The sequence below is a fragment of the Mustela nivalis genome, assembly GCF_964662115.1.
Source record: "Mustela nivalis genome assembly, chromosome: 4".
Taxonomy (NCBI): domain Eukaryota; kingdom Metazoa; phylum Chordata; class Mammalia; order Carnivora; family Mustelidae; genus Mustela; species Mustela nivalis.
The window spans coordinates 105,031,728-105,053,691 of record NC_139023.1 but is presented as its reverse complement, the minus strand read 5'-3'; the positions used below and the strand labels follow the sequence as shown (position 1 = coordinate 105,053,691).

The 21,964-nt window shown below is 36.8% G+C and overlaps 1 protein-coding gene across 1 annotated transcript in view; it reads left to right on the top strand.

The window, feature by feature from the left end:
• The window catches only part of BANK1 (B cell scaffold protein with ankyrin repeats 1), a 304,381-nt gene that overhangs the window by 85,445 nt on the left and 196,972 nt on the right, over positions 1 to 21,964 (top strand). Inside the window, 2 exon segments of the mRNA XM_082729053.1 lie at positions 1,463 to 1,601; positions 18,321 to 18,460. Coding sequence (XP_082585179.1) covers positions 1,463 to 1,601; positions 18,321 to 18,460 — 279 coding nt within the window.

The following is a 21,964-nucleotide window of genomic DNA, read 5'->3' as shown; positions in this document are numbered from 1 at the left end:
TGTGTCAGCTGAACCAGTTTTGCGACATCAACGTATTCATAGAGACACTTTGGTACAGAGCATTAAAGATGTAAGTTTTATCTGTAAGTGATTTATGCTTAGAGAGATAGCTTTTAAATAAGAGAACTTTGAAGTTAATGACTCTTGGGTAAACACAGTTTTGTAAGAGGATATAAATGAGGTTTCTGTTTATTTTGTGAGAGACTGAAATTTAGTTTGACTTTGAAGGTGCTATCGGAGATAAACATAAAAATGGTATTTTCATTTTGGTCATTTTGAAGGGTTAAACAGCACAATGTAGAGTATAGATTTTGATATAGATAGTTCTGATTAATCCTCGGAATGTAACTCTCTGTATTAGCTACCCTATTCTTAAAAGAGAAAACTAATAGCCTTCCATTTTTGCTTCAGTGTGTGTATATTTTGATTAGGATTAAAGGAAATATCCTTCTATTAAAAGTGCTTCACATAATTCCTAGTATAACATAGATGCTTAACAAATATTTATTCCTTCAAAAAGAAGGAATAATATCTGTATAAATGTCAATCTTTTTATCCCTAATTATTTTTTCTGGATCTTTTTCCAAAAGAGTTTTCAAAAAACTTTTTTGCCTTATGTACAGAGATTTAGCTTTTTGACCTCAATAAAATCTTGATACTTTTAGATTTATAACCTTTATCAACTCAGTAACTCTCACAGATACTCATCACAAATAAAGAGTAACCAGAGAACCTCTGTTAGGTAAAATTTAAAACTTTTGGATGTTTAAAATATTGGACATTAAAACTCGTATCTAAAATTTTAAGAGATGGGGACACCTGGATGGCTCAGCTGGTTGGGCCACTGCCTTCAGCTCAGGTCATGATCCCGAGGTCCTGGGATTGAGTCCCGCATCTGGTTCCTTGTCCAGCAGGGAGCCTGCTTCTCTCTCTGCCTCTGCCTGCCACTCTGCCTGCTTGTGCTCTCTCTCTGACAAATAAATAAATAAAATCTTTTAAAAATAAATAAATAAAATAAAATATTAAGAGATCCTAGAGCTAAACTTATTCAACCCTCTCATTTATGGATAAATGTACCAAGTTCTAGAAGAGTGAAGGAAAAAAGATTTTAGGAAAAAAAGGATTTGGTTGCAGAATAGGTCTGTGAAGTGATGCTTATTACCCTGAGAGAAGGGAGCCTAAAGAACGGGGAAGGCTCAAGACAAAAAGAGAACAACTGTGTCCTCACTGTTTTTTCAGTTGCCAAAGATGGGAATGAAGACAAAATAGACACCAAGTTGATAAAGTTAAAATGTAGTGAGAATCACATTTACGTATTTTATTTCTGAATATAATTGAAAATATGGACATGGTGGAAGACAATTATCATGCACAGATTCTGTCATTAATAAATATAATGTGTTCTGTTGGTTAAGGTAGACCTTTTCAAGACCCTAATTGGGTAATATTTTTTATCTTACAGAATCCTGGTGAAATATTTATTATTTTGAGAGATGAAGTCATTGGTGATGCTGTGGAGGTTGAATTTACAACAAATAGTAAACACATTAGGACACAGCCAACCCGTTGGAATAAGACAATCTGGTGTATGAAAGCTTTAGGTAAGAAAGTTTTTTATGCATTAATAAATATAAAACATCATCCTGAGTTTCTTTCAATAAATTTATGATAAATGGTTTCACTTCCTTACAGAAACTAAGATTGTTCTGCAGGTGTTTCCTGTGTGTAGCTTTCACATACCCAAGGTGGTTATTAGTAATCTGGATTCCCAAAAGTATGAATGTGTAAATTATGAGAAATTAGCTTGTGGACCATGTGGTGAAATGACTGCCTGCAATAGCACATCGTTTTAAATATATAAGCAGAGAACCCTTTAATATATATCAGTGACTAAATATGGAACTAAAACTATATGCTTTATTCTAATAGGATTAATGAACATTTGGATTTTTGTTCATGAATGTTATCCTTTCCTTTTTTTTTCTTTCTTTTTGCCAAGCTTGTGAATTTGGATGCTTTGGAAATCATAATTCTTTTTCACTATTTATCATCATGGTACCATATCTATATATAATTTCCCTCTTTTCCTTATTTAATTTATGAGGTTAACCATTTTATTATCCCCCTTTGCTTGCAGCATGATAGTGTAGCAGATTTAAAATTCCAGATAGAATAGCCACACCTGCCACAATAATTGTACTAAAATCACAGTCTACTATGTTAATTTCTGAATGTTTTGATATAAATGTAGGACTGCTTGGTTTTTGAATTTATAATATCATTTAATAATCAGAGAATAAAATTACTTTGTGATACTTCTTAAATGTGAAATTTGTAAAAATTTTTTACCAAAAAAATAACACAATCTTTTTTTTTAAGATTTTATTTATTTATTTGAATTTTTTATTTTTTATAAACATATATTTTTATCCCCAGGGGTACAGGTCTGTGAATCGCCCGGTTTACACACTTCACAGCACTCACCAAAGCACATATCCTCCCCAGTGTCCATAACCCCACCCCCCTTCTCTCAACCCTCCTCCCCCCAGCAACCCTCAGTTTGTTTTGTGAGCTTAAGACTCACTTATGTTTTGTCTCCCTCCCAATCCCATCTTGTTTCATTTATTCTTCTCCTACCCACTTAAGCCCCCATGTTGCATCACCACTTCCTCATATCAGGGAGATCATATGATAGTTGTCTTTCTCCGCTTGACTTATTTCGCTAAGCATGATACACTTTAGTTCCATCCATGTTGTCACAAATGGCAAGATTTCATTTCTTTTAATGGCTGCATAGTATTCCATTGTGTATGTATACCACATCTTCTTTATCCATTCATCTGTTGATGGACATTTAGGTTCTTTCCATAGTTTGGCTATTGTGGACATTGCTGCTATAAACATTCGCATTCACTTTTTTTTTTTTATAAACATATATTTTTATCCCCAGGGGTACAGGTCTGTGAATCACCAGGTTTATAGCAGCAATGTCCACAATAGTCAAACTATGGAAAGAACCTAGATGTCCATCAACAGTTGAATGGATCAAGAAGATGTGGTATGTATACACAATGGAATACTATGCAGCCATCAAAAGAAGTGCTATAAACATTCGGATGCATGTGCCCCTTCGGATCACTACATTTGTATCTTTAGGGTAAATACCCAGTAGTGCAATTGCTGGGTCATAGGGCAGTTCTAGTTTCAACATTTTGAGGAACCTCCATTATTTATTTATTTATTTAAGAGAGACAGCAAGAGTGGGAATATAAGCAGGGGGAGTGAAGAGAGAGAAGCAGTCTCCCCACTGAGCAGGGAGCCCAATTCAGGACTCAAGTCCAAGACCCTGGGATCATGACCTGAGCCGAAGGCAGATGCTTAACGACTGAGCCACTCAGGCACCCAAAAGTACACAATATTATTATGAATCTATACATGTATAAAAACATTTTTTTAATATAATTTTTTATTTTTTATAAACATATATTTTTATCCCCAGGGGTACAGGTCTGTGAATCACCAGGTTTACACACTTCACAGCACTCACCAAAACACATACCCTCCCCAATGTCCATAATCCCACCCCCTTCTCCCAAAACCCCTCCCCCCAGCAACCCTCAGTATGTTTTGTGAGATTAAGAGTCACTTATGGTTTGTCTCCCTCCCAATCCCATCTTCTTTCATTTATTCTACTCGTACCCACTTAAGCCCCCATGTTGCACCACCACTTCCTCATATCAGGGAGATCATATGATAGTTGTCTTTCTCCGCTTGACTTATTTCGCTAAGCATGATATGCTCTAGTTCCATCCATGTTGTCGCAAATGGCAAGATTTCATTTCTTTTGATGGCTGCATAGTATCCCATTGTGTATATATACCACATCTTCTTGATCCATTCATCTCTTGATGGACATCTAGGTTCTTTCCATAGTTTGGCTATTGTGGACATTGCTGCTATAAACATTCGAGTACACGTGCCCCTTTGGATCACTACGTTTGTATCTTTAGGGTAAACACCCAATAGTGCAATTGCTGGGTCATAGGGCAGTTCTATTTTCAACATTTTGAGGAACCTCCATGCTGTTTTCCAGAGAGGTTGCACCAGCTTGCATTCCCACCAACAGTGTAGGAGGGTTCCCCTTTCTCCGCATCCTCGCCAGCATCTGTCATTTCCTGACTTGTTGATTTTAGCCATTCTGACTGGTGTGAGTTGATATCTCATTGTGGTTTTGATTTGTATTTCCCTGATGCCGAGTGATATGGAGCACTTTTTCATGTGTCTGTTGGCCATCTGGATGTCTTCTTTGCAGAAATGTCTGTTCATGTCCTCTGCCCATTTCTTGATTGGATTATTTGTTCTTTGGGTGTTGAGTTTGCTAAGTTCTTTATAGATTCTGGACACTAGTCCTTTATCTGATATGTCGTTTGCAAATATCTTCTCCCATTCTGTCAGTTGTCTTTTGATTTTGTTAACTGTTTCCTTTGCTGTGCAAAAGCTTTTGATTTTGATGAAATCCCAATAGTTCATTTTTGCCCTTGCTTCCCTTGCCTTTTGCGTTGTTCCTAGGAAGATGTTGCTGCGGCTGAGGTCGAAGAGGTTGCTGCCTGTGTTCTCCTCAAGGATTTTGATGGATTCCTTTCGCACATTGAGGTCCTTCATCCATTTTGAGTCTACTTTTGTGTGTGGTGTAAGGAAATGGTCCAATTTCATTTTTCTGCATGTGGCTGTCCAATTTTCCCAGCACCATTTATTGAAGAGGCTGTCTTTTTTCCATTGGACATTCTTTCCTGCTTTGTCGAAGATGAGTTGACCATAGATTTGAGGGTCTATTTCTGAGCTCTCTATTCTGTTCCATTGATCTATGGGTCTGTTTTTGTGCCAGTACCATGCTGTCTTGATGATGACAGCTTTGTAATAGAGCCTGAAGTCCGGGATTGTGATGCCACCAACGTTGGCTTTCTTTTTCAATATCCCTTTAGCTATTTGAGGTCTTTTCTGGTTCCATATAAATTTTAGAATTATTTGTTCCATTTCTTTGAAAAAGATGGATGGTACTTTGATAGGAATTGCATTAAATGTGTAGATTGCTTTAGGTAGCATAGACATTTTCACAATATTTATTCTTCCAATCCAGGAGCATGGAACATTTTTCCATTTCTTTGTGTCTTCCTCAATTTCTTTCATGAGTACTTTATAGTTTTCTGAGTATAGATTCTGTGTCTCTTTGGTTAGGTTTATTCCTAGGTATCTTATGGTTTTGGGTGCAATTGTAAATGGGATTGACTCCTTAATTTCCCTTTCTTCTGTCTTGCTGTTGGTGTAGAGAAATGCAACTGATTTCTGTGCATTGATTTTATATCCTGACACTTTACTGAATTCCTGTATAAGTTCTAGCAGTTTTGGAGTGGAGTCTTTTGGGTTTTCCACATATAGTATCATATCATCTGCGAAGAGTGATCATTTGACTTCTTCTTTGCCGATTTGGATGCCTTTAATTTCCTTTTGTTGTCTGATTGCTGAGGCTAGGACCTCTAGTACTATGTTGAATAGCAGTGGTGATAATGGACATCCCTGCCGTGTTTCTGACCTTAGCGGAAAAGCTTTCAGTTTTTCTCCATTGAGAATGATATTTGCGGTGGGTTTTTCATAGATGGCTTTGATGATATTGAGGTATGTGCCCTCTATCCCTACACTTTGAAGAGTTTTGATCAGGAAGGGATGCTGTACTTTGTCAAATGCTTTTTCAGCATCTATTGAGAGTATCATATGGTTCTTGATCTTACTTTTATTGATGTGTTGTATCACATTGACTGATTTGCGGATGTTGAACCAACCTTGCAGCCCTGGAATAAATCCCACTTGGTCGTGGTGAATAATCTTTTTAATGTACTGTTGAATCCTATTGGCTAGTATTTTGTTGAGTATTTTCGCATCTGTGTTCATCAAGGATATCGGTCTATAGCTCTCTTTTTTGGTGGGATCCTTGCCTGGTTTTGGGATCAAGGTGATGCTGGCCTCATAAAATGAGTTTGGAAGTTTTCCTTCCATTTCTATTTTTTGGAACAGTTTTAGGAGAATAGGAATTAGTTCTTCTTTAAATGTTTGGTAGAATTCCCCCGGGAAGCCGTCTGGCCCTGGGCTTTTGTTTGTTTGGAGATTTTTAATGACTGTTTCAATCTCCTTACTGGTTATGGGTCTGTTCAGGCTTTCTATTTCTTCCTGGTTCAGTTGTGGTAGTTTATATGTTTCTAGGAATGCATCCATTTCTTCCAGATTGTCAAATTTATTGCCGTAGAGTTGCTCATAGTATGTTCTTATAATAGTTTGTATTTCTTTGGTGTTAGTTGTGATCTCTCCTCTTTCATTCATGATTTTATTTATTTGGGTCCTTTCTCTTTTCTTTTTGATAAGTCGGGCCAGGGGTTTATCAATTTTATTAATTCTTTCAAAGAACCAGCTCCTAGTTTCGTTGATTTGTTCTATTGTTTTTTTGGTTTCTATTTCATTGATTTCTGCTCTGATCTTTATGATTTCTCTTCTCCTGCTAGGCTTAGGGTTTCTTTCTTGTTCTTTTTCCAGCTCCTTTAGGTGTAGGGTTAGATTGTGTACCTGAGACCTTTCTTGTTTCTTGAGAAAGGCTTGTACCGCTATATATTTTCCTCTCAGGACTGCCTTTGTTGTGTCCCACAGATTTTGAACCGTTGTATTTTCATTATCATTTGTTTCCATGATTTTTTTCAATTCTTCTTTAATTTCCCGGTTGACCCATTCATTCTTTAGAAGGATGCTGTTTAGTCTCCATGTATTTTGGTTTTTTTCAAACTTCCTTTTGTGGTTGAGTTCTAGCTTTAGAGCATTGTGGTCTGAAAATATGCAGGGAATGATCCCAATCTTTTGATACCGGTTGAGTCCTGATTTAGGACCGAGGATGTGATCTATTCTGGAGAATGTTCCATGTGCACTAGAGAAGAATGTGTATTCTGTTGCTTTGGGATGAAATGTTCTGAATATATCTGTGATGTCCATCTGGTCCAGTGTGTCGTTTAAGGCCTTTATTTCCTTGCTGATCTTTTGCTTGGATGATCTGTCCATTTCAGTGAGGGGTGTTAAAGTCCCCTACTATTATTGTATTATTGTTGATGTGTTTCTTTGATTTTGTTATTAATTGGTTTATATAGTTGGCTGCTCCCACGTTGGGGGCATAGATATTTAAAATTGTTAAATCTTCTTGTTGGACAGACCCTTTGAGTATTATATAGTGTTCTTCCTCATCTCTTATTATAGTTTTTGGCTTAAAATCTAATTGATCTGATATAAGGATTGCCACTCCTGCTTTCTTCTGATGTCCATTAGCATGGTAAATTCTTTTCCACCCCCTCACTTTAAATCTGGAGGTGTCTTCGGGCTTAAAATGTGTTTCTTGGAGGCAACATATAGATGGGTTTTGTTTTTTTATCCATTCTGATACCCTGTGTCTTTTGACAGGGGCATTTAACCCATTAACATTCAGGGTAACTATTGAGAGATATGAATTTAGGGCCATTGTATTGCCTGTAAGGTGGCTGTTACTGTATATGGTCTCTGTTCCTTTCTGATCTACCACTTGTAGGTTCTCTCTTTGTTTAGAGGACCCCTTTCAAGATTTCCTGTAGAGCTGGTTTGGTGTTTGCAAATTCTTTCAGTTGTTGTTTGTCCTGGAAGCTTTTAATCTCTCCTTCTATTTTCAATGATAGCCTAGCTGGATATAGTATTCTGGGCTGCATGTTTTTCTCATTTAGTGCTCTGAAAATATCATGCCAGCTCTTTCTGGCCTGCCAGGTCTCTGTGGATAAGTCAGCTGCCAATCTAATATTTTTACCATTGTATGTTATAGACTTCTTTTCCCGGGCTGCTTTCAGGATTTTCTCTTTGTCACTGAGACTTGTAAATTTTACTATTAGGTGACGGGGTGTGGGCCTATTCTTATTGATTTTGAGGGGCGTTCTCTGAACCTCCTGAATTTTGATGCTTGTTCCCTTTGCCATATTGGGGAAATTCTCCCCAATAATTCTCTCTAGTATACCTTCTGCTCCCCTCTCTCTTTCTTCTTCTTCTGGAATCCCAATTATTCTAATGTTGTTTCGTCTTATGGTGTCACTTATCTCTCGAATTCTCCCCTCATGGTCCAGTAGCTGTTTGTCCCTCTTTTGCTCAGCTTCTTTATTCTCTGTCATTTGGTCTTCTATATCACTAATTCTTTCTTCTGCCTCATTTATCCTAGCAGTGAGAGCCTCCATTTTTGATTGCACCTCATTAATAGCTTTTTTGATTTCAACTTGGTTAGATTTTAGTTCTTTTATTTCTCCAGAAAGGGCTTTTATATCTCTCGAGAGGGATTCTCTAATATCTTCCATGCCTTTTTCGAGCCCGGCTAGAACCTTGAGAATTGTCATTCTGAACTCTAGGTCTGACATTTTACCAATGTCTGTATTGATTAGGTCCCTAGCCTTCGGTACTGCCTCTTGTTCTTTTTTTTGTGTTAAATTTTTCCGTCTTGTCATTTTGTCCAGATAAGAGTATATGAAGGGGCAAGTAAAATACTAAAAGGGTGGCAACAACCCCAGGAAAATATGCTTTAACCAAATTAGAAGAGATCCAAAATCGTGAAGGGGGAGAAAGGGGATAAAAAGTGGTTCAAAAAGGAAACAATAAAAAAAAAAAGAAAAAAGAGAAAAAAAAAAGAATTTTTTTAAAAAAGAAAACACCTAAGAAAAATATAAAAAAGAAAAAATATATATGTATTAGATAAACTAGTAAAAAAATCATTAAAAAAGAAAAAGGTAACAGTTTAAAAAAAAAATTTTACCCGAAGGCAAAAAAAAAAAAAAAAAAAAGAAAAAGAAAAAGAAAAAAATTAAATTAAATTAACCGCAAGACTAAAAAAAATCACAGGGAAAAAGCCATGAGTCCGTGCTTTGCTTTCTCCTCCTCTAGAATTCTGCTGCTCTCCTTGGTATTGAAACCGCACTCTTTGGTAGGTGAACTTGGTCTCGGCTGGATTTCTTGTTGATCTTCTGGGGGAGGGGCCTGTTGTAGTGATTCTCAAGTGTCTTGCCCCAGGCGGAATTGCACCGCTTTTACCCGGGGGGCCGGGGTGAGTAATCCGCTTCTGAGCGCTTTCCGTAGAGTTCCGGAGGACGGGAATACAAATGGCGGCCTCCTGGTCTCCGGCCTGGAGGAGCTGAGAGCCCAGGGCCGCACTCCTCAGTGCGCGCCCAGAGAACCGCGCTCAGTTACTCCCGTCTGCCTGACCTCCGGCCGCGCTCCGAGCTCACCGAGCCTGCAACCGGTTCAAGGTCACCCCGAGCTGCGAGCTTACTGTCGGCTCTGTCTCTGTGGCCGGCTTTCCCGTTCCAATACCCGCAAGCTCTGCGACACTCAGACACCCCCGATCCTTCTGTGACCCTGCGGGCCCTGAGGCCACGCTGACCCCGTGTGGGCTTTGCCCCGGGTAGCCTCTGGAGCGATGTCCCTCAGCGGAACAGACTTTTAAAAGTCCTGATTTTGTGCGCGGTTGCTCCGCTGCTTGCCGGGAGCCGGCCCCTCCCCCCGGGGTCTATCTTCCCGTCGCTTTGGATTCACTTCTCCGCCCGGTCCTACCTTTCAGAAAGTGGTTGTTTTTCTGTTTCCAGAATTGCTGTTCTTCTTCTCTTTGATCTGCTGATGGATTTGCAGGTGTTTGCAATCTTTAGATAAGCTATCTAGCTGATCTCCGGCTAGCTGAAGTAGTCTCGGCCTGCTACTTCTCCGCCATCTTGACTCCTCCCCTGTATAAAAACATTTAAAATTAAACATGATGTGAAATTCATCCTGAACTTTTTCTTTTTTTTCTTTTGGAAGGTAGCTATTATGAAGACCATTTACAGACATTTATAAGCATTTCTATTGTGTTATGAAATGCATTCATTTCCTCTATGGATTTCCTTGCACAGGTTAGGTCAGAGTTGAATTATAGAAAGGGAAGGACTGTATACAAGGCACTTACAAACATTTCAGACACTGTTCCCTGTTTATGGGCAAGGATATGCAGAAGCAAGATGAAAAAGAACTTTGTCTCTTTTCTTTTTCTTCCCAAAGCCCCTTATTTACTTGTGCCACATTTTAAAATGATTTAATGAACATTAATTTCTAACTAATAAGTTTTCAAGTTTAAACTAAATCTAGTTAGACTAAAATTGGTACAGAAAAATCAATATTGCAAATTAAGAAGTACTTAGATAATATTTCCCAAATAGCAAATTAAAGTGTCAAGTAAAATTATTCACATTAAGATTATATGTTCAGCTTACCTGTAGCTAAAAGCAATACAAAGAACAAATTATGTCAAAATTCAAATGTTTTTCAGAAAAGCAGAAAACTAATAGTCTATATCTTTCAAGATATGCCAGGCCATATGCTATGTGATTGAATAGCACATTTGTAGTAAAAAATAAATAAACCACTGTTTACCAGTTATGTTCTTTAACCCTTCCTATTCTTATTTTCAGTGAATATATTCTGGAAATTAATGAGAAATTTTCTTACCAGGTGTTGGAATATATAGGATGGTTCCATGAAAGTGTGTGGGACATGCCTCCACAGAAGTGGCCCCAGAGTCTTGTTTTTTCTGCCTCATACTACTGTTCCTTAACATTTTTGTAACCTTAGCAGGAGCTACATTTTACATTATAACTCAGTACATACTCAGAAATACAGTTAAAGCAAAGGTTTAAAAAGTTGTCATGAGAGTAACAATTTTAGCCTTGATAAGTAAAGAACTTGGAAGTTGTCAGTCCTATACAACAAGAAAAAGCTAAACAAACTGAAAATCAGTGACTTTTTCTGAGCTCCTCGGAGAACTAAGGTTGTGGGCAAACCACTATCCCAGAATCTTGAAAGGAAAGTGAATCAGAAGAGTGACATCTAAGATCTGCTTGGCTGGAGCAGAAGTCACTGGTGCCATAAAGTGATAGGCACACTTAAATGGTAATTTTGATCAATTACTAAGGGTAGAGTGTGAACTAGCTCAAGAGTAAGAAATTCCTGAGGACGTCCCTAGTTTTGAGGGAGTCACCTCGAGGAATCTTACCAGGTTCACATAGTGAAGCTCTAAGGAAGATCTTCTAGAGGCTCTGCCAAGGATAGGGGAAAAATAATTATGGTGAAATACTCCCCGTATAATCTCCATAGCAACAGCCTACTCTTCAGGGAAACTACTTTACCAATGCCTTATCCCCACTGGGGAAGGATATCTATCCTGTTGTAGCACCCTCTAGCTTTTCTGTCTCACTTGGGGTGGGGAAAGAAATTCATGCCACAGGAGAAACACTTGTGAAGGTGATAGCCTAAAGATACCAGCCCACTTAAAGACCAAGATTTAATGACACGAAATGATTAGAATGCTTCCCCCCACCCCAACCTGACCACCACCACAAAAGGGTCTCAGTATAATGGCAGAAGGTTACAGCTGGAAATACTGCACCTGCAGAATCTTTCTGAGGAGGAGTAGTTAGGGAAGCCCAAGGTCAAAAAGAAAGATAAAAACAAGGATAATAGAGGAATTTGAAGCCTTTGACATCTACAGCTATAGCAAACATGAAATACGGCCCCTCTCTCAGCCAGATCATTATTAATTCTCTCACTACATGCCTACCTACTTCAGTTCTTTTACCTGAGACAGCATATCTGGTTTGCAACAAGAAATTATAAGACACGCCAAAAAGCAAGAAAAAACACAGTCTAAAGAAAAAAAGCAAATATCAGGCCAGACTTATATATGACACAGATGTTGGAATTACCATACAGGGAATTTTAAATAACTATTATTGATGTCTTAAGGACTATAATGGAAAAGTGAAAAACATGCAAAAACATGTAATATAAATAGAGAGATAGAAACTATTTCTTTTCAGCGCTAGTCAAAACCAACTCAGCTATAACCATGATATGTTAGTGGGTCACAAATCATAGGTGGAAAACTATGCTTTGTAGGTACACTGACTAATGTGGCCACTAGCCACCACTAGTTATTTAAACTTTGTTATAATTAAATGCAATTTAAAATGAATTCTCTCAGTTGCACTAACCATATTTTAAGTGCTTCATTAGAACATATCCATCCTCTTGGAAAGTTCCTTGAACAGCACTGAACAGCAGAGTATAACAGAGTTCTTTTTTCTCTACACAAGTTGTGGAATAGGAGAGTATCCAGCATGCTCTTTAAAGGCTAGTGATTTGTCCAGAATCTTTAGTGTAGCCAAGGAAACAATTAACTAGTGGCCAAAGAGCTGTTTTTATTCTGTTTTGAACCATTTACTGGGTAACTTTAGATAAGTCCCAATAGTGCCTCAACTTCCTTGTTGATAAAACTACTTCTCTAATTACATTTTAAATACTTATAGACATTTGGAAATAAGAGAGATAAGATACAAGACAACCCTTAAATATCCAGCTGAGGAATTAATCTTTCCCTCTAGTAATTCCTTTAAACATAAGGAGTGGCTTTTCTGGAATACCTCACCCTCAGCTTCTGGATAGGATATGATAAACCATTTAAAAATTTATGGGGGGGAGGCGTCTACGTGGCTCAGTGGGTTAAGCCTCTGCCTTCAGCTCGGGTTATGATCCCAGAGTCCTGGGATCGAGGCTCTCTGCTCCTCAGGGAGCCTGCCTCCTCCTTTCTCTCTGCCTGCCTCTCTGCCTATTTGTGAGCTCTGTCTATCAAATAAATAAATAAAATCTTTTAAAAAATAAAAATAAAATAAAAATTTATGGGGATCATCTTTCTAAGTATTGTACTCCTTATATTGCATCATATCTTCTCAGTCCTCTGTTTATATCTCTTGATATGAAAGCCACCAAATTTGTTCATCCCCCTTCACCTTTGGTGAATCATGTTCAAGAAAGCTCTTAATTCTATGTATCTCATATATAATCCATTAACTCATTGGTGATTTCTAGGGGCAGGAAAGATCTTGATTACTATCCCACATTATCTAATAAAAGTCTATACAGGGGCACCTGAGTGGCTCAGTCAGTTAGGTGTCTGCCTTTGACTCAGATCATGATCCTGGGGTCCTGGGATCAAGCCCCACATTGGGCTCCCTATTCAGTGGAGAGCCTGCTTCTCCCTCTCCCTCTGCTGCTTCCCCTGCTTGTGCTCTCTCTCTCTCTCTCTCTCTCTCTCACTCTGTGTCAAATAAATAAATAAAATCTTTTAAAAAAGAGAGAGAGAGAGTCTATACAGATTTAAGTCTCTAAAAATTTTTTTCTATACTTCTTTGAATACCAAATTAAGATGGAAAGATCTAAAATGAAAGTGGAAACATACTAGGGATCCTTCCCCATTACGTTTACATCACATTCAAAAGATGGCCTCCATCTTTCCAGTCTCTTTCTGATGTAGAAAAATTGCTCATATGATTTGATTTCTGATCATCTGGGTCATGATTTAATCAGCCATATTACTCAAAATGTGGTTTTCTTTCTATAAATACTCTCTTGTGCGATAGCCATAGCTCCAGAGCTTCGTGTACTAAATCTGGCTGGTACTGAGGACTGGTAAGGCAGTTTCACACTATTGTCCCAGAGCAGAATTATTTCTAGTCACCATTCCATAGTCCCTAGGGTATAGCCATAATCATCATGGAGGAAGGTGGCTTCTAAGACCCTTACTATCACTCCCAAATTTTGAGCAGCCTGATAAAGCAGTGGTTTTCTATCACCATCTCCAATTGCAAAAGTCAATTCTATGCATCTCTTCTCTACTTCATATTCAGTGACATTACCTCGTGTATTAGTCTCCTCTGGCTGCCATAACAAAATTCCACAGACTGTGTGGCTTAAAGGACAGAAATTTATTTTCCTCACATTTCTGGACACTGAAAACCTAAAATCAAGGGGCAAAAAGCTGGTTTTTGGCAATATTTCTCTCCTTGGCTTGTAGTTGGCTACCTTCTTGCTCTGTCTTCATATGGCCTTTTCTCAGTGCATGGCACTTCTGGTGTCTCTTTCTCTTCTTAAAAGGATACCAGTCCTATTAGATAAGGGCCCTACCTTCTGACTTCAGTTTAACTTTAATTATCTCATTACAGGTGTTATCTCTAAACACAGTCACCTTGGAGGGTTAGGGCTTCAACATAGGAATTGTGGGGTAGAGGGAACATAATTCAGTCCATAGTCTTTGGTTACTTGAAATCAGCCATGGTGGAAGTATATACACCACAGGTATTGGCAAAAACTATAAATCACATCTTTTTGATTTTCTTTTTGGAAAGTCAGTTTATCAACACAACACTGGGATAAAGAAGGCTTTACCAAATTGAGAAGGTTTCTACAAGACACATCTGCTGGTATCCCATTAATCAGAGCTTAATCCCAAGGTTATGTCTAGCTATAAGGAAAAACAGAAAATCTAATCTTTTTAGTTAGATAGTCATGTGCGGAGCCAAACAAATAATTAATTAATTATTTAAAAATCAAGATTCTGTTTCTAAAATGAGAATAAACTTTGGGATAGGCAACTAGCATTCTCTTTTAGATAATGGTACCTCTTAAAACCAACTAATAATAAAATTAATTAATTAATTAAATTATGTAAAATAAAACAATTATTCCTTATTATTCCTTCCTTTCTTTGAACAGTTTCTTAGTCATTTTAAGTGTGTGTAATGATACTCAACACTGAGGCATGTCACATACTCTGAAACCTACTTACAGTGCTCAGAGCTCTCAGATTTTTCACCACCCAACACAACTCCTTGCTGTATTAATGTTCTTTTTAAATGTGTGTTTCTTTCTAATTTTGTTAGCAATTTAGAAAAAAATCAAAATTATATTCAAGTACAATTTACCAACCAGTGAAGAAATCTTTTTCTAAATGGTCTCTTTCCCTTCTCACATACTACCATAGCTTAACCTGATTTTTTTATTTGACAAAATATCCTCTAATTCTGTCTTCTTTTCCTCTCAGATTAATAAATTCATACACTTGTAGTTACTCTGTTTTCTAAAAAACACACCTTTCTAATGGTATCCACAAGTTTATTACTGACAGGAACTGCCTTGTGCTAAAGGAATTCGAAGTTACTCAGGAACTTGCAGTAGTCTCTGCTTATGCCAAAAGTTATAAAAATACACGTGAGGTCTCTAAACTAGAAATATCAATTAATGTTTACTCAGAAGGAAGATGGTATTCCTCTGGTATGTGTAGCTCAGCAAGAAAAATACTTTGCACAGCAGGGTGACAACAAATTAAAAGTTGAAAGAAATGTAAAAATGCCCACAAAGATATAGAATCTCTTGTTAATTAAGAAACTGTCCTGGATAATGTAAATTATAATTTCATATTTCATTAAAAGAGTTCAAAAAATATTTTATTTAGGGTGTGCCAAATATTATGCTTAACCTACATAGGTAAATAACAACTGATAAGTTTTTCTAACTATCATAATTGAAAAGAGCAGTTTTAATATATATTAAATTGTAACCAATTTTTAGTCATGACCAAAGTTTTGAAGCTACCAATATTTATTTAAAAATAAAATAATGTTATAATCAAAAGAAAACCATATTGATTTCAGTTCCCATGGAAACGTTAGGTGGGTTCATGTAAGGTTTACTATGTGATAAAAGCCTGAAGTTGGTTGATAAAGGAACACACAGCTTCACAGAGAGTGGAAATATAGAAAGCAAGTAGCTTTTAAGTTATTGGATTTGTGAAATATGTATTTTTAAAGAATTAATGAAGGTAGTTCTGACTATTCGAAAACATTTTAGATCATGTTTTCCATAAACTGTTTCGGTCTGTTGTCTCTCATCTGGAAGGGCAGTCTGTTGTTCTTTAAATCCCAGAGTCAATGCAGGTTGACGAAGAATTTTAAATGGCCTGGGCCTTGAGATTTGAAATTTGAGTAGAATTTCTTTTTTGCTGTTTCTCCGCTATAAGTTTGCTTTCTTATGTATCTGTGTTTGATGTGTGCAAGAAGTTCCATCTTCTTACACTATGAGCCTTTTCTCCTCTCCATTGCTGGACTCTAATACCATTGCTGGGTTTGGTGATCTTAACTTATACTTGTTTGTATTTCCAGTGTTAAATGTTACTTCCTGACTTTACACAGCAAGTAGGAGAATTCACTTTCCTTCTCTTCTGAGTCCTTAAATTAATTGGCTTTTATTTTTATTAAAGAGCTATAAAATGTAGGTACATTAATGGCCACACTCAAAATAAAATAGTGCTCAAGTGGAACAGGGTGCTGTTTATGAAAAGACCAATTCAACAATACATATTTAAGAAGGGCCTCCCAGCCAGATGAATCCATAAGGAATCTTCCAAGGTCTTGATTTACTAACTGACATTCAACAGATAAGAAAATGTATACAGCAAAGACAGTACTTCAAAGGACATCTCTTGGGAAGATTATTCTAAAATCAACATCATTATCAATAGATCTAATGGTACAAGTTATCAAAAATCAGTTCATTTGCTTTCAAGTTAGATTTTAAAGAATTTGGATATTTTAAGCATCCTGTATCAAAGAACTACCAAACAAAATATTCTCATCTTATATCTCTCATGATTCGTCACCCAACTTTCTTTCAGAAGGTGATCATCCCATCGCAAACTCTCATCTCTTTTTTGAAAAACAAAATTGATATCTTCTTTCAAAATCGTCTTTCTAGAGGCGCCTGGGTGGCTCAGTGGGTTAAGGCCCCTGCCTTCAGCCCAGGTCGTGATCTTAGGGTCCTGGGATGGAGCCCCACATCGGGCTCACTGCTCAGCGGGGAGCCTGCTTCCCTCCTCTCTCTCTGCCTTCCTCTCTACATACTTGTGATCTCTGTCAAATAAATAAATAAAATCTTTAAAAAAAATAATCTTTCTAAAATCTACCAAAATTTATTTCCTTTGACTAGAGTAACTCCAGAACTCTCTTTACTATATGTGGACAGCTTCAGCTGATGAGATGTACATCATGTTACATTATCTTCTGGATGGACTTATTTTGGGAGGAGAGAACTTTTATACATATATATTCTTTATAATACAGGTTAGGTGTCTAGTCAAGCAGTATGGAAAGAGAAAATTACAGCTTCTCGATCTACTTAAGCTTAAGATTGCTTTTGTTAGCTTTAAATCTCTCTGAGCAAAATTATAAGAGGTCCTTTAATCTCTTCAGGAGATAAGGTGAAATTAATGTTTAAACCTTAGAAACTTCTAAATATTCAAAGCTTCATCAGGTGCCTGAGGTTAGAACAGGTTTTTATGATCTTGTACCAAATGGCTTATAATCCAACCCCCAGATGTCTGGGTAACAGTTTTCCAGGAGAATTTGGGAAATATCTCCATGACAGAGAGTCAGAATTTTTTAAAGCAAATGGATATCAAGGCTTAATTTTGTTTACTTTTGTTATAATAAAACAAAATAACTTTCTTGCTGAAATGATTTTTTATTGTTATTCCTTCATATCAATCCCAAAATTCTTAGGAAGCGCTAACTCTGTTGTTATGTTAATGCAGAATTCACAAGGCATCATATCAGTCACTTTGAAAAACTTGTTCACATAAAGGGTTTTGATGAGGAGAGCCTGGGTGGCTCAGTTGGTAAAGCAACTGCCTTCAGCTCAGGTCATGATCCTGGAGTCCTGGGATTGAGCTCTGCATTGGGCTCCCAGCTGCACGGGAAGTCTGCTTCTCCCTCTGACTTTCTCTCCTCTCATGCTCTCTCTCTCAAATAAATAAATAAAATCTTTTAAAAAATAAGGTTTTGATGAATGTATAGTATAACTAGTACTTAAAAAGCAGGGTATTAAACCTCGCCTTCCCACGTTTTTCACTGTAATCAATTTCATAAGAGTTTGATAATTTCAGTCGAGTCCTATTCTTTCTCTTTCCAAATACAACTTTGAGAAACTTGCCTATAATAAATGAGAATTTTCTTAAGGTTATTAACAGATACACAACTTTAAATGAATGACTGTATCCTTCTATATTCTAAAGTATTATGTAAAGATAATTATAGATTATACCAAAAAAAGAAGGTTTAGTAGTAGGAAAAAAGGATTTAGGGCTTTGTTTTTACCATAATTTTAGCATGTTCCAATCTTGTAAGGTTTTATTTAATTAAGTCTAAAATTGTACATTAAATTCTTTGGATACAAAGGATAAAAAAGAACACATTTAGTTCTAGAAGTCAGTAAAATTGTTATGAATTCTTAAATATTCTTTCATATTCTCTAAAAGATATAAAAACAGGATACATGCATTGCATACTCAGCTCCTAACTCTTGTTTGCGTTTCCAAGATTTTCCTGCTGGCTCTGTCAAAGTCCGCATCTACTGTGATGGAGTCATTAAGGCCACAACAGAGATGAAATACTCTACAACAGCAAATCCTACGGAAAACCCACTGGGAGTGGCACATCCAGGAGATCGTGTGTGCCAGGTAGGTGGATCTTCCCACAAAGTTGGTAACAAGCCAAAGAGCCAATGCTGGATAACAGAATGCATGCTTTGGTACAAAGTCTGAATGTTGGTTGAATAAGAGTGAATTACGCATCAGTAGGGAGGGAGGAAATGGACTTCTGTGATGCAGAGATGCAGATGAATTAGTTTGCTTAACTTAAAAGTCATTTCAGGTAATATCACTGGGAGACAGGTTCTCCCTTACAAAATCGTTTTTATGATGGACTCATTTTAAAGCTGCCACGGAGCAGATAAAGAAAGACAGAAGGATTAGGCTGAACTCTTGAGAAACAAACACCCTCTTTATCCAGACCTGGACATTACAAAATAAATGTGAGGTCATTGAGGTTCAGGAGTCAGACAAACCAAGAGTACTACTGAAAAGGGAGCCCAGGGCACTAATCTAGGAATTGTTATTTTCATGTGGAAATTTTCAAGCTCAGTGTGTTTTTCTTTGTTTCATTTATTCCTGTTACCCGAAAGTGAAAATTATTGCTTTCAATTGATAGTGTTTATTAGGAATCCCAGAACTGCTCAGATTTTCAGGGAAGTGTGCAAAGAGGCATTTGCAAGCCCCAGGTTCTTTCTCCAGTGGGACAAAGCATTACTTAGCAAAGAGGACTTGGTGAGGAGTTTCTAGTCTTCTCAAAAGGCCTTGTTTGAGGCATTTACAGGCAAATGGAGATGCTGCCAATGCCTTCATCAGTAGAGAATGCAACAGTTGTATTTTGATTAATCTTAAAACATTGGTTTGACTTCTGCATTTTATTTATTTATTTATTTATTTATTTCGTTACCTGACCCACTTTCAAAAGAAAGCTGTTTAATGTGGAACGTTTATCCTTTATGTGCTTATTCCATCACATTTTCAGAGTTAAATAAATGACATTTCTTTTTAAAGCTACTTGATAATTTGATTATAAACTTACTGAGTTGCCTTGGGTTTCTGGCATGGACAGGGAGGGAAAAAGGGAGTAAAAGTGAAAAAAGGTAGCTAAACAATGAGATCTTCAAATTTACCACAAAACACTCTATTATGAAATCATCAGTGATAGTACGGCTGACAGGTTGTCATGAAGCCTTATCTGTTTAAACTAGTTTGAAATTGGAGGCTTTGTTATTCATTTTGTGTGATACATTTTTCTGTTAGAACAATGGCAAAGGTAAAAATGTCTTAGAGAAGGTTCAGGAAATAAAGTACCATTTGTCAAACTAGTGAGTCTGAGTACTTTTGACAAAATGTCCATATTGTAATTGCAAAGCAAAAACAAAAGTATTAGCTTGAAATACAAATTGTTTTATTTTATTGTGACAAGTCTACCTTATCTTCCACTTTAAAAATTCCATTCATTGCAGAAAGATTAATAAAAGTGATATATTGCATTATCAGTATTCGGTTAGCATAAAAGTAAAGCAGAAGCCCCAAACACATTTTTATGTGGATTTTACCTTTGTGGAGAAAAAAAACTTTCATATGCAAGATTAAATATAATGTATGACTCAGACAATTTTTCAGAGTGCTTTATTGTACCAAGCCATGGTTTGTTTTACAGCTTTGAGTAAATAAAAACTGTTTTGTATCATTTTCAGATAACTAGAAAATACTTTTCACATTCAGTGTCAGAAAAGAGAGGTGAGAAAAGGTTATGATTACATCTTAGGGTTCTCCTCTTCACCTGTCCCTGGTGGCCTAGCAAAAGGAAGGATGCTGGACAGTCACAGCTTGATTCAGCCTTTTACTCAGGGGAGAATCACTTTGAACCTGAGCGAATACTGAGAGGTACAATTACTCTAACTTGGTGACAGCAGACCACAACATGGTAAGAAGAGACATTAAGAGATTTAGTTTAATCTGTACAACTTTAGATAGGCTTATGAGTTTTGCTACTGTTGTCAGGGGACGTGGACGTGTCATGAAATTAGATCAAACAAATTCTGAGACTGAGACCTCAGACCAGACTGAGCTGTACTACCGCAGGCCTGAAGAAGGGAAAAGGCTACCTTGAGGCAGCCTCCATCAAATCTTAGACCAGGAATGGCATGGGGTTCTCCAGTCCACCAGCACTTGGACCACATGAGTTATCCCTTCTATGAATTTGCAAAGATAGTGGAAGGCAGACTCTACCCCTGGTGAAAAAGAAGGAACTTCGGGGGCATTTCCTTGGTGTGTTAGGGTTGTTTAGCCTCCAATGAGGTGGCCCAGCCCATACTGTGCTTTCCTTTGCAGGCATTTGGATTTCCCTTTTGACGTTTGGCTTTGTTCCCAAGCAGATTACATTTTTTAAAATGTGCAAAAAGGTTTGCTTTTCCGTGCCAGCATAGAACATTACAGTAATTGTTTCTTTCAAGTACTTGCTACTCTGTCACTTAATTGGGAAATTTGGATATTTTGCAAATAGTTGACTGAACATCTCTAGTCAAAGAACAGCATGCATTGTAATTTTATTCACTGTAGTTATCATGCATTTGTAAGAAAATATACCACCAGATTTAAATTTCTTCAGTATCTGATCTACTTTGTTGAAATGGCATAGTGTAAGAGCCATCCTGAGTTTTCCTGTAAATTTTAATGGCAGATGTGACTTAAGTAATCTTAAAAATTAGTAATAGGACACTTCCTGTAATCATTTAAAAGCTATTGGGCATATAATAATGTGAACATCCTGTGAATTTGAGGAAAGGAATACTAATGAGAAATCTGCGGGTTTTATTTTTCAGTAATCCTAGAACTTGTAATAAGAAACTTTATATTATCATTTAAAAGCTGTTGGATATATAGCAAAATGACCATTCTGTGCATTTGAGAAAAGAAATGATGAGATTTTTTATTTTCTTAGTTTATTTTTAATTATGTCCATTAGGTTTTAAATAGTTTACCTAATTTGCCTTAATTATCTAACTCCCTAAATCATTTCATCTTTTTTGGATAGATATTAAATCCCAGCATGTAGCCTCATAAACGTACAATTTCCAGAGCATTACCTAAAACAACAAATTTAAGAGAGATTCAATGAAAAAATGAAAAGAATCCAGAGTCCAACTTGGGAAGATAATTAGAATTCAAGTGCTAGTGTTAGATATACTGGTAACTCCCATTTAACTGAGATAATTAAAACTTTTGAGATTTTCATTCTATTTACAAAAGCATCTGGGGACAACTATAAAGTTAACTTTGTATAGGAACAACTATATACAACATAAGAAAACAAATTAGATCAAAATGCTAAAAGAACATAGCAATTATTGATCAAATCATTAGCATCCTATCTGTTAAAAGAGTTTTTGAAGTCGTACCAAATAATTATTTTTTGTTGTATTTCTTGTTGGTACAATGATACCTCTGTGCTGCCTGTATAGATCATTTTGCACAGTTTGCTTTATACTCATTGAAATCTTATTTTCATGTTAGGGTACACATCATTTCCAGTTTTTATTAAATTACATATATGATTCAATCTTTGGTTTGCTGTTTGCATATATTTAA